Genomic DNA, 12,642 nt, shown 5'->3' with positions numbered 1-12,642 from the left:
ATAATATACATACAAGGTACATACAAAATATGAGTTATTCTGGAATCATAATATTGTCTATTGTACAAACAAAAAAAGCCAATAATTATCGTAACGTACTGCTAGACCTACACTGTCTTGCCTTGTGGTTTGCTTGTTTCATATTACCAGTTTTATCGAAGGATCGTACTTCAAATGTAGTTTACAAAGCAAGTATCAAATACTAAGTAACCATTATTCCACTTTGTAATCGATATGCAAACAGTCTTGTATGGCAGAGGTATATTAACATACAATGAAAGCGAAAATTCAACCTTACGTCAAGTGTTTGTCAGGAGAAGTTCTGCTTGTCAGTCCGCGCAATTTTACTTTCGTAGCTGTTATTGTCAGCAGTTTACTGAAGATACGCGATAATTAGATCGTTTGACAGAATGAGACATAATTAATATATAACTTGTAAATTTGTTATTTAGGCTATATGATACGATAGAACTTGCACGTTTTATCGAAACAGAAACCGCCTTTTGAAACCTGTCACAGGTGGTGAGCGACATGTTACTATAATAATCAATATGAATAATAATAATCAACAGTTATTTTTACGACGCTTAAAAAACTGAAATTTTGAATTTCAGATGGGAAAACCATAGATTGCTTTAGGATGAAAAACCCACCGGGAATCGAACCCGGAACACCCCGATTGCTAAGCCTCATTGCTTCAAATGCCAACGCCTTTCTCCACTCGGCCACAGCACCTTTTATAAAATGAAGGGAGTATTCAACATTAATGACACATTTGTTCTGATTGTGCGTTTTTCTACAGTAGTTTGAATTTATTAGTATTTCTTAGCCCAACCTTCCATTAAGAGCTACTCATATAATTTATAATTTACATGTTTCTTCCCGGCTGTTTAGCGTTAAATATGTAATAGAGAACAAGGAATAAAATTGATCTTTTGATTATGAGTTTCATGTGTGTATTTCTTCCTCTCTACACAAATCAATTGAACTCATCTTAGGGATGATTATTTAACATATGGAAAGTGACGTAACTAACCAGCAGGCTCCTGCATCAAACTGTGTAGTCATACCCTGGATATCTACTCACGCATCAACAGTACACTAAAGCTATACTATTTATCTTGGAAAATAATCGGATACCTTGCCTTTAAACAAATTAAACCAAATGGTACATAAATTGATACACCTGGTACTTTAAGCCCTTCAGCTTACGCTATTTTGCTCTAGCACCCTCACTTTAACGAATGCTAAAATATCTTACTTAATTGATATGCACTTCAGCAACTAGCCACGCCCACTATACTAGCATGAACAATCTCACATGATCTATCATAATATACATTGGTAATTCAACTCAGAATCATTAATAACAACATAAATATAAAGTTAACCCATTCGACGTTCAAAATGGTTCTATTCTAGGGTAGGGCTCACAGACCCTCGCTACATAGGAGTCCGTTTAACCACCCCAGTGCAGCCAACCTCCTATATGAAACCCTTCATTCGCCTCTGACCTCTTTGTTTTATTTGCTCCCACCTTACCTTTAACATCCTATGAACGTTACTGCTTTGCAATCTTCATAATAACTGAATATTTTACTCCACTGTCTGTATTCATCATTACGTACAAGAACTCTAAATAGGCACCTTCCAAATACAGTACTCTCCTTAGGGTATAGCTCCCAGTTTCCAGTCCATGCTACCATGTGACTATAATCTACTCCCTTATCTAACCGTTACGAACTGTCTGAACTATAGTTCCACTGACCTAAACGTTTAGTTGACAGCAAGAGAAAGTTCTAGAAATCTAATTAAGTTCACAACCATATGCAATGAAAAACGGATTTTAAATGGTGAGAAAATGGTTGGAAAATGTTCACATGTATAAAAGTCATCATTGGTAAAAATAGTCTTGGTGCGGTCATTTCGGCTGAGCTATACTCCCATAAACCAATTCAATAGTTGCTTTGCTTTTGATCTCACACTACTACAGAAGGTACAAAGTAACCGTATTACCCAACTAAATAACTTAAACAGTAGAGTGTTAAGAGTAATTTCAATTATCGCTTAATAAAAGACGGTGTTTATCTACCCCAGTCTCTTTTGTAATAATTTTAATCATGTTGTTACCTCAATGGTTTTGAAAATGCAGAAAAGGTGACCATCGACATCAGGAAGTTACATTTCTTCGTAAAGTTCAATATTGTCAGTATGGAACGCATTTCTGTTTGATACACAAGGAAATTGATTATTCTCCATACTATAGATCATCCCAGAATATTCGCTGGTCAAAGGTGGCCTTTTATCGGAGATGAAATCATCTAAGGGAGCCTGATGCAATAACGAATCATCTCTTAATGCCATCGTCCTGCCCGTTTCATTATATGACATTGTAGACCTATCCATCGTCAGGAATTTTCTGCCGTGAAATCATCAAAGAGAGAGGTAAAGCCATCAAATAACTAACATTTATAGTAATATGTTCATTTTCAAATACAATAAAACATCTGTTAAAAAGAGAGGGGTCAGTTAATTAAATTAAAACATGAAAAAGCAAGGAATATTGAGCGAATAAAAATACCTTAATGAGAAAGTGTTTGGCACTTGCATGAATATAAAACTTATGTATGTTAAGTAATTTTTATTTTGCTATGAATTATATTATTGCAGAAGAGTACCGTCCTCTCATATTCTGATGACCCACAACTAAAAGTCAGCTTGTAAATACAAAACTATGTCATACAAAGGTTAGTTTCATATATAAAAAATATAAATAGTGTTGAAGTGGTAAAGTTTGCAAACGTTCTGCAATTTGCAGTTCCCACCGGTTTCATCCCCACCCAGCCGATCGTGAATCAGCCTGGAGATGATGAAGTACGGTAACAGACCCGTACCAGGTGAACCAAATGAGCAAGAAGACACGCAATCAGAGGCCGTTGAAGACCATGACATGAATTATCTCGAGAACAAGGAGCAGACGATCAAAGATGAACGGAATAATCCTGAACAGACGGTGACACTTGAGTCCAAGATGTCTCGCCAAGCCAAGTTAGATGATATATGATCCAACATCAGCAGCCAAGGACATCAGGTCCCAAGCGAAGGCAGATTGTATCATTCAGATATGACCAGATGGGTCAGCCAGCAGCATGGTCAGGTAACAACCAAGTGAAGGCAAGAACCACCACTACATGCGCCATAACTAAGCTAGTCCAGCAGATGCCGATGGCGCAATTTGCTAAGGATTTGCAGATCCTAATGGCACGGAATAGATAGGTATTTAAACTGTCATACTAGCTGTTCTCGGACGATGGTGGAATGAGTTAAAGATGTGAGATAACGTTTGGTCCACTTCCTGGAGAAGGTCTGGCCAAGTGTTAAGTAAGTGTTGGTGTCATTTATCAGAAAGATCTCTTCGATAACAAGGGAACTAGGTTAACGTATACTTTTTTTGGCATAAGATATAGTGGCAATAACTATCCTTTTACGACTAAGTTTGGTTTGATATCAGCAATTTCTTGTAACTGGAAAGGTAATGACTTAGAATTAAATGCTGAAAGCTGTAATTATACAAGTTATTAAAGCACTGCAGCATTCCACAAGTTGCTTACAGAAAACTGATTGAGCATATTGTACTATCACCGAGGTCACCTGAATTGGAATATATCCTTCAACTTAACAGATGACGATTGGAATGTAATTTTTAAGATTTTGTTCTAGTTCTCAGCGCTTTCTGAAACAAAAGGGATTTATTTTCAATTTCGTTTCTTCATCGTATTCTTGGTACAAATCATCTTCTTGATTTATTTAATGAGCAATTATTAAATGAGGTTATTTCACCCTTTTCTTCTTAATACTGAACAAACGTATTCGGAAGGCAGTTTATTTGATCCAAGAAAGATTTTTTCTTTCGATAGAATCTCCTTCTTCATCACTTAATTTATGTGCTTATCGTATATTGCAAGCATTACATTTACAGTTACAAAGTAAATAATTTAAATCCTCACCATATGCATTTATACTCTAAACTGGAGTCTATTCTGAAGGTCGAAAATTATATTTCGTCAATACCAAATGCTTAGAGAAACCGTATTAAAAGCTACTATGATGACGTTAAATATCTGTCTTACAGACATGATTTAAGTAAAGAACGGTTTGCAGGTCAAATCTGGGTGTCTAGGAATATGTTTGCTCTTTCTTGCTGCTAGTAATTTTAGAGTAATTCTATTTTTTCTCATTTCACAAGTATCTACTTTAAGTGTATTTCAAATGTACTAAATGATAAAAGACGGTATTTTTTGGATTTCTTTGTAAAATTATATATTTCTATTTGTGAGCAAATAAAGATGGATAAAAGTGTTAAGTAAGATCTTGCCCTGTAGGATGGGATAGTTAATTTCATTCAAAGCTTCTCTTTGTTTCAAAATTGCTTAAGACACCTAACCACCCAAGCAACTTTACCATTCACCAAGACAATCGAAACTGCCATACATCAGCAGTAGTGACAAGTCAGAAGATTATAGAAATAATTATATATTAATTTTCAGACGGGTAACAGTTCATCTTTTAACTTTGCCTTGACCTCTCAGGAGCCTGTCATTTTAAATGTGCTTACCTTGTGTATATATACATTTTAGTTCTGTGATGGCAATGTGCACACAGAATAGCAGCCCTTATTTAGTGTAAATTTGTAATCTCCTGTGATGGCAGAATGCACACAGAATGTATTTCATATTATAGTGTTAATTATCTGTAAGTGCTATAGTGAGCCTATATGTACAGTCAATATTATTGTGATCTATGCTACTTTAGGTTGTTGTTGGTCCATCGAGAACCCACATTGGGATATTTTGTTATGTGCTTCAGCGGAAAGGTTAGGGAAGGAAGGAAAAGCAAGATGGTTAAAGATGGCAGTTAAAGAGGGGAAGGGGACGTGAAATATGGGTAACAAGAGTGTGGAAGCAGGAGATGGGGGTGACATGAATTGGGAAAGAGAGTGGGCAGACAGTGACAATGATGTGGAATGAGGAAAAGGGGCAGATAAAGTGACAAGGATGGGGAATATGCAGAGGAGTGACAAGGATGAGGAAAGGGGAAGGGAGAGGAAGACGAATGACAAGCATGCAATGGACTGAGTTCCCGTCCACCTGCGTCATTGAAATCTAGGGTAATAGCACTGGCTCTATGGAGTTGATGAACTGACGAAGTTCCTTCTCAATTTTGACACAATCCATGTCAGGCTTGGTAAAATTGGAGTCCAAATGTCGTGCCTATGTTGGAAATAATTCAGCTTCAATGTCGTGACCACAACTGTTTAGTGTCGGGGTTGAAATTGCTTGTTGGACCGAACATTTTTAATGTTGGCTTCAAATTTTCATATGTCGGGGCTTAAAAATCAGTGTCGGTTTCAATTTCGTTTCAAAATCAGCCCCAAAATGCATGTCAGTGAAATATTGTTCACGGGAGCCCAGGAATACACTAACAGACCAGAAAGAAATTCACAGCAATGACGGGTTTTGTATACCAAGTACTTTGTATAATCAAGAGGAATGAACCCAATGGAAGAACTATTGGAAATCGTAATACGTTACTGTGTTACCTAGACACGTTTGAGCTAGTTTTTGTTTACCCATAGAACACATCGGATATCTTTTGTTGCATTGTTAACAGATCAACTGCAGTCATCGAATTCCCACTTGTGCTTCGTGCCAATGGCCATGACTATCTGAATTATCAGTTTTTTTTCAGATGCATACAGAATCTTCAATCTAGGTTAACATTTTTAAGAATGGTGTAGGCTGATAAGGCCTTCGGTACTAATCCTGTCACAGTATGTCATTGACAACTCTGTATCAATTGCTGAACTGAACGTTAAGTTAAACGTTTACATATAATTAATTGATATTACATAATTTCCTTACCATGGAATGTACTATGACCTTAAATTATTACAACTGAAAAAAAGAATTCACGTTTGTGTCAAAGATGATAGCTGTTTGAAAATGGCGCTCACGTCATGTTGGATGATTGTTCACGTGGCCAGGAATTCATGAGGTAATGCAAAACAAAACATTCGGAGCGTATCGTGAATCAGCACGAAATAAGACATGGGAGATGTTGAGGTTAAAGTAGAACTTTGATTGCATTACAAGAGACAAACAAAACCCAGCCAGTTTATATATAACCTTTTCCAAAGGTTATAAATTGAGCTTCTTAGCCATCTTTACGAAGGGAAAACATGCTTTATATTTTGAAGGGATAGCAGAATGGTTGCTGGTTAAACGATAAAAAATAAAAAGGTCCTGTAGAGGGAAATGACGCTTCACAAAACTGGGAATTGTAAAAAATCCTCTCCTCAGCTGAGGAAGGCAAAGAGTAATATTGACTCTACTTCGAGGGAAATTTAATATTACTGCACATTACGTAAAAGTTCTCAATGAAAAAGATAAACTTACTTTCGTGAAATCCGTAAAACGCCGATCACAACCAAGCATCCAAGAGCAAACGAAAGAGCGAGAAAAACTGTCGATAAAGAGAAAGTGATTTAAAGTACTAAGGACACCGAGCTAATTTGCCCCATATTCTGTACATTTTTGAGTGTGTGATAATCTCACTCAAAATCTGTTGACATTTTTTGAAAGCTCTTTTCGTTTCAAAGATATACACATTTTGAAGGTTTGAGAAATATGGGAAACAAGCAAACTATGACGTTGAGTGTTTGCGCTCATCAAAATTTCTTATTTCAGCCATTACTAAGTGGATCCCTAATTATTAGCCCACATATATCGTTTGAATAATGTGATATTCCCTTTTTCAAAGTTTTGTTGTGAAAAAAAAAGGATAGCTTAACAGAAAATTAGGCATTCATTTACAATAATTCATCAATGTGCATAATTAGCTAATGTTTATTCATAAATAAAACTAGAATTAAGAAGACACTTGTAAAATGGTCAACTTTGATGGATTCTGATGGAAGTTGCAGCTATTTTGATGATTTTTAATGCCTATTAGAATGATAAGGACAATGTTTTTGTAAGTGTCCGCAGATCTTTTAACTATATCGTAAATGATGGTCACGAACAGGGACAACATTTATAAGTCTAATGATATACATGTGAGTTGTGCAGTATAAAAACCTACTGAAATGTTGTTTATGTAAATCGATATTGTAAACTGAATGTTAAATTATAAATATAAAATATAAAGAAAACGATTGAGCTATTAGAGTTTATAAGTTTTGGAACTAAATCAATTCAACGAATTGAATACTCAAGCCTCTAAAAAGTCTTTATTAAACTGGAAACAAAACGATCACCTTCGGAGTACAGCGAAACTATCGTTGACAGTACTGTTATGGATGTAGACATATCTGAATAAATAACAATAAGAATAGTTAAAAGTAAAAGCTGACAAAAACTGATGTAATATTCGGAACGGCATGACGTAAACAAAAAAATGCCAATGGATTTTGCACTTTCCGTGGTGCGTCTAATATATATAAATAAATAAATAAATATATATATATATATATATATATATATATATATATATATATATATATATATATATATATATATATATATATATATACCATCACCACCACAATCACCACCATCATCATCGTCACCATCACAATCAAAATCATAATCATAATCATAATGTATAGCCTTGAAAAAGCAAGCACATTTGTTTGTTTCAATGTGAAGTGCGCTGTGCCTTATAACCGTTAAGTTTTTCTCAAGAACGATGCGTTATGAAAAACAGCAAAATGCAGCATGAGTGTTCAAATTTAATCAATGAATTGAATACTCAGTCCCCTAGAAGCTCTTGATTAAAGCGATCACCTGTCGTTGGAGGTACTGTTGTAGATGCATTAATTTCTGTATAAAAAATATCAATACAAATGTTTAAGTTGGTTTAAGCGTGAAGTGAAATGTGCCTCATGGGATAACAAATCAGAGTAAACTTTTTACATAAAACTGTACATTATCTTTGTGCCACATAGTAATTAGTTAAGGAGAGCGTTGTCGATTTACACATAAACTACTATATGTTGCATATGATACTTGCAGACATAATCAAAGTAGAAATATATGTATAAGATGTAAACAATTATGTCGTCTATCAACTAGAAAAAAAGTTGCATTTACTTCACAGCATGTTTCTATGTAACGACCATCAATGTTTGATGTTAATGCTTTTACTTTGCACAATGATTGGCTGTTATTGTTCATCTTGTTCGAAGTTATACATTATATATCGAATAAAGATACACTGTTCAATACACTACGATGCAATGATTTTTTCGTAGATAATTTCCTTATTAAGATCACTAAAACGTAAATCAGATCATTATGTCAAAGCATGTATTTGTATTAACTAACAAAATATTACCAGAATCTTTCCGTGTGCGGTTAACAAAGTCCCAAATAGCGATGTACCCAGATCCTCCACACGTGGGTCCTCCTTGACAAGGTAATTCATTACATTCGTCATCACTTCTGTGTTGAGTATTCAATATGACGGAACGACAATAACATTTACTGCCTTGTGTCACGCCGAAAAACTTATACGTATGACATATCTCGCTACAAATAGTTGGAGTCAAGTACTCTACTTTACCGCCAAAGTCTATTCTTTCATTTGGAGTATAGCGGTAGCATCCGACGTATGACGTGTCTTTGAAAATAAAAGTAAAGACAAGCAAAGCGTTAAACGAGAATGAATATCGGAAATCTCGTATTGTTTTAAGTTAATATCGATACATTTCTTAACCTTCACCCGATGCTTCGTTCAGTATAAGAGAAATTAAGCGCAATAATGTAATGTTCATTTTTTTTGTCGTAAGAACTTGATATACAACTTACAGTTGTAAATGGCTATCACTTGATTCCCTCCACATTTAGGTGATCCTGCACACGGGTTTTTGCATTGGTCTTCTGCTCGATCATTGTTCTTGAATATCTCCGTCAGGTTACCACAGTAACACCGGTATCCATACTGTAAGCCGTATTTGTCATATGCACCATTACCACAGAAATCAGAACACATAGAGACAGTCATGTTGTTTCTTCCCACTTTCTCTATCATTCCAGAAAGTTCTGTTTTTTTTACATCAAAGCAACCGAGATATGTCCCTTCTGCTACAGATCGAAATGAACTTTGTTAGTATTGATTCCATGTTGAAAAGAAAACTTAAAAGAAAGACACATGGTGTATAAGCTGCTTAATTTCTCCTCCACCTCAACACAAACATTCAACTTACATAGTTCTGGTTTCCTAAGAACTCACAGTGGTTGTAACCAATGCGGTCAGTATCCAAGCATAAACATACCTCTTAAACCCCTTATTCACTTAAATATGAAACGATATGGTAGTGCGCGCCGTCAATCTCGTGTTTCCTTGATATTTACACATAGATACATCTTTCAAAGTCTTTTTTTTTACAGTATAGATAAGTTCAAATGGTAAAAAGGGTAAACTATCATATATGGCAGAACATTTTTAGACGACGTTAAAGACGTTAGACTTATCGTAAGTGGTAGAGCTTATAGGCGTCAACAGATTGCCTATAAATAGCCTACACCAAGTAATGTAACATAGTTTGGACTTAGATTGAATCAGAAGTTACCGGTTAGTATCTTTGGCGCTATATATATGGACAGATAACTATTACTGTCTAACACAACCTCTTGATACTCATTTTATTGTTAAATAAGCTGTCCCGTACATAGCCCTTAAAGACAGACCATGTAATATGTATATGAAAGCATACCTAGTTTGTTACTATAGTCCAATATTACCGCTAAAAGAACGATGGAATTAGACATGAGGTTTGCAAATGAAGCAATACAACATATTAAATATGTAGGACATAGTTACCGTTGCATTGGATTGAACGATTAATAACTCTATAATTTCGATCACTCATGTTATTGCAGCCACAAATGGACTTATCTATAAGAATGAGGTTGACATGTGTGAATATTACATAAAACAATCATCTGTAATTACTAATGCCAGTGTTACAAATATGCAACTGTTACCCAACAGTGATAATATAAGAACGATACATACAAAAAATGAATTTTTCTGGAATCCTTATCTTGTCTATCGTAAAAACAACAAAAGCCTATCTTGATCGCAACACACTGCTAGACAGACTCTGCCTTGCCTTGTTGTTTGCTTGTATCGTAAATACTTATATTAATATTGTGAGTGTTATCAAAGGATCGTACTTCGAATGCAATTTACACTATCAGACACTAAGTAACCATCATTCCACTTTGTAATCATAAAGAACACTTCCTCAGTGACGTTCGCAGGTTACGTAGTGAACTCTTTTGTTACATATAGAATCAGCACAGTTTACATTTTTACCAATTCAGTTCTATTATTAAAGAAATGAAAATTTTAGTCTCACCTGATGAAAAGAGGAGAGATCCATACAGAACCGTCGCTGCAGAGATGAAATTGAAGAGTAGCATTGTAGAGTATGTTCTCTTACACACTCGGCAACTTTTTACACCCTCACAGCTAAGCGATAATATGTCAGCTTAACAACGTGACACATGCAACGATTTCCAACCGAACTTACATGTAAGATCTATATAAACCGACAGTGAAAGTGATAATTCAACCTCCGTAATGTGTGTGTAGGGAGAACTTACGCTCGTCAGTTCGCGCAATTTTTACTTTCGTTCGTTAGCCAGATAAGACATAATTAACATGTGTTTATTAGGCTTTATGACGCGAGTAAGAAATTGTACGTTTTATCGAAAAGAGAAGACCTTTTATTTCCTCCCGGCTGTTTAGTGTTAAATATGTAAGCGAGAACATGGAATTAAATTGATCTTTTGATTATGAGTTTCATGTGTGTATATCTTCCTCTCTAGACAAATCAATTGAACTCATCTTATGGATGATTATTTAACATATATGGAAAGTGACGTGACTAACCAGCAGGCTCCTGCATCCAACTGTATAGTAATCAATACCTTGGTTATCTACTCAGGCACCAACAGTACACTAAAACTATACTATTCCTCTTGGAAAAAAAATCGGATACAACTGAACACTATTGGTATTAACTTTTGGATGCGCTAGATCGAAAACAACCTCTTAATTAACACATCAGTTACACCTATAAACCTATCGATAACAAAACCGTTTTAATTTTAATGTAATTCATTTTGGATTTTTCACTAGTCATGAAAATTAAAATATTGATCAAATACATATTGCCTATCATATCTTAGTTGAAAGGCAATATTTTATATAATACACCATATCACTGTAAGAACCTTCCCTTTAAAAAAATAAAACCAAGTGGCACATAACTTAACGCGCCTGGTACTTTAAGCCCTTCAGCTTACGCTATTTAGTTCTAGCACCCTCACTTTAACGAATGCGAAAAGATCTTACTTGATTGATATGCACTTTAGCAACTAGCCACGCCCACTATACTAGCATGAACAATCTCACATGACCTTAGGATAATATACATTGGTTATTCAACTCAGAATCAGTTATAACAACAAAAATTTAAAGTTTACCCATTTGACGTTTAAAATTGTTCTATTCTAGGGTAGGGCTCTGAACTGAACTGAACTGTCTGTTCTTTGTCTGAGCTATAGTTCCAGTGATCTAAACGTTTAGTCGACAGCATGGGAGGGATCGGTTAAGTTTGATTGTTCAGGAGGCGTAAATATTTCCAACATTATTTTGCTTTAATATTGATTGGTAATCAAAAGGAAGGTATCGGGTTTCGGGATATCTGGAAAAAACGATTTAGAATTACCGAAACGGAACGTAAAATTCTTCACCAGCTATGGAGTGCAATATACTTTTACATTAGAAAACATTATGACAAGATTGCAGGCAGAATTCAGCGAGGTATTTGAGCTTCCCATAGTTATATTCTTAATTTCATTCCGTATGCCTCTATAAAAGATAATATAACCTGTATTAAACACAATTAAGTTTCGGACTTCACAGGCATGCCGAAACGAAGATTTGCAACGTATCTTTAACGTTATCCTGAAATTAATTAATTAGAGCCATTGAGGTTTCGGTCATTGCTAATCGAAATTATGTACAGGTTCTTGAAACCCAATTAAGTTTACAACCATATGCAATTCAAAACGGATTTTAAATGGTGAGAAAATGGTTGGAAAATTTTTAAACGTATAAAATTCATAATTGGTAAAAATATTCTTGGTTTGGGCATTTCGGCTGAGCTAGACTCACAGGAAACATTTCAATAGTTGCTTTGCTTTTGACCTTTCACACTACTACAGAAGGTACAAAGTAACTGTATTACCTTACTAAATAACTTAAACAGTCGGGTGTTATGATGTAATTTCAGTAATCGCTTAATAAAAAAATGACGTATCTATCTCCCCTTTTGTAATAATGTTGTTACCCTCCTGAATGGTTTTTGAAAATGCATTAAAGGGGACCACCAACATCATGAACTTACACTTCTTCGTAATTTCAATAATTTCCAAGCATTTCTGTTTGATACACAAGGAAATTGATTACTATCCATACTATAAATCATTCGCGATACTAGTCAAATGTGACCTAGTATCGGCGATGGAATTATCTAAAGGAGCCTGATTCGATAACGAATCATCCTTG

The 12,642-nt window shown here is 35.1% G+C and overlaps 1 protein-coding gene across 2 annotated transcripts; it reads right to left on the bottom strand.

The window, feature by feature from the left end:
• Positions 1-673: 673 nt before the first annotated feature.
• LOC139972985 (uncharacterized) lies at positions 674-10,814 on the bottom strand. Of its 2 annotated transcripts, XM_071979328.1 has the most exons (8): positions 10,424-10,814; positions 8,868-9,143; positions 8,395-8,679; positions 7,845-7,880; positions 7,316-7,369; positions 6,456-6,522; positions 2,131-2,419; positions 674-734 (listed from the first exon to the last, which is right to left on the bottom strand). In XM_071979328.1, exons 1-7 carry the CDS (start codon positions 10,485-10,487, stop codon positions 2,179-2,181), a joined length of 1,023 nt encoding a protein of 340 aa, XP_071835429.1. In that variant the 5' UTR covers positions 10,488-10,814; the 3' UTR covers positions 674-734; positions 2,131-2,178. The 2 variants fall into 2 exon arrangements, with proteins under 2 accessions (XP_071835429.1, XP_071835428.1); XM_071979327.1 differs by lacking the exon at positions 674-734 and having other exon boundaries at positions 767-2,419; positions 10,424-10,812.
• Between the last annotated feature and the right edge of the window lie 1,828 nt (positions 10,815-12,642).

The sequence above is a fragment of the Apostichopus japonicus genome, chromosome 9, assembly GCF_037975245.1.
Source record: "Apostichopus japonicus isolate 1M-3 chromosome 9, ASM3797524v1, whole genome shotgun sequence".
In the NCBI taxonomy this organism is placed as follows: Eukaryota; Metazoa; Echinodermata; class Holothuroidea; order Aspidochirotida; family Stichopodidae; genus Apostichopus; species Apostichopus japonicus.
This window is presented reverse-complemented; position numbering and strand designations above follow the sequence as displayed.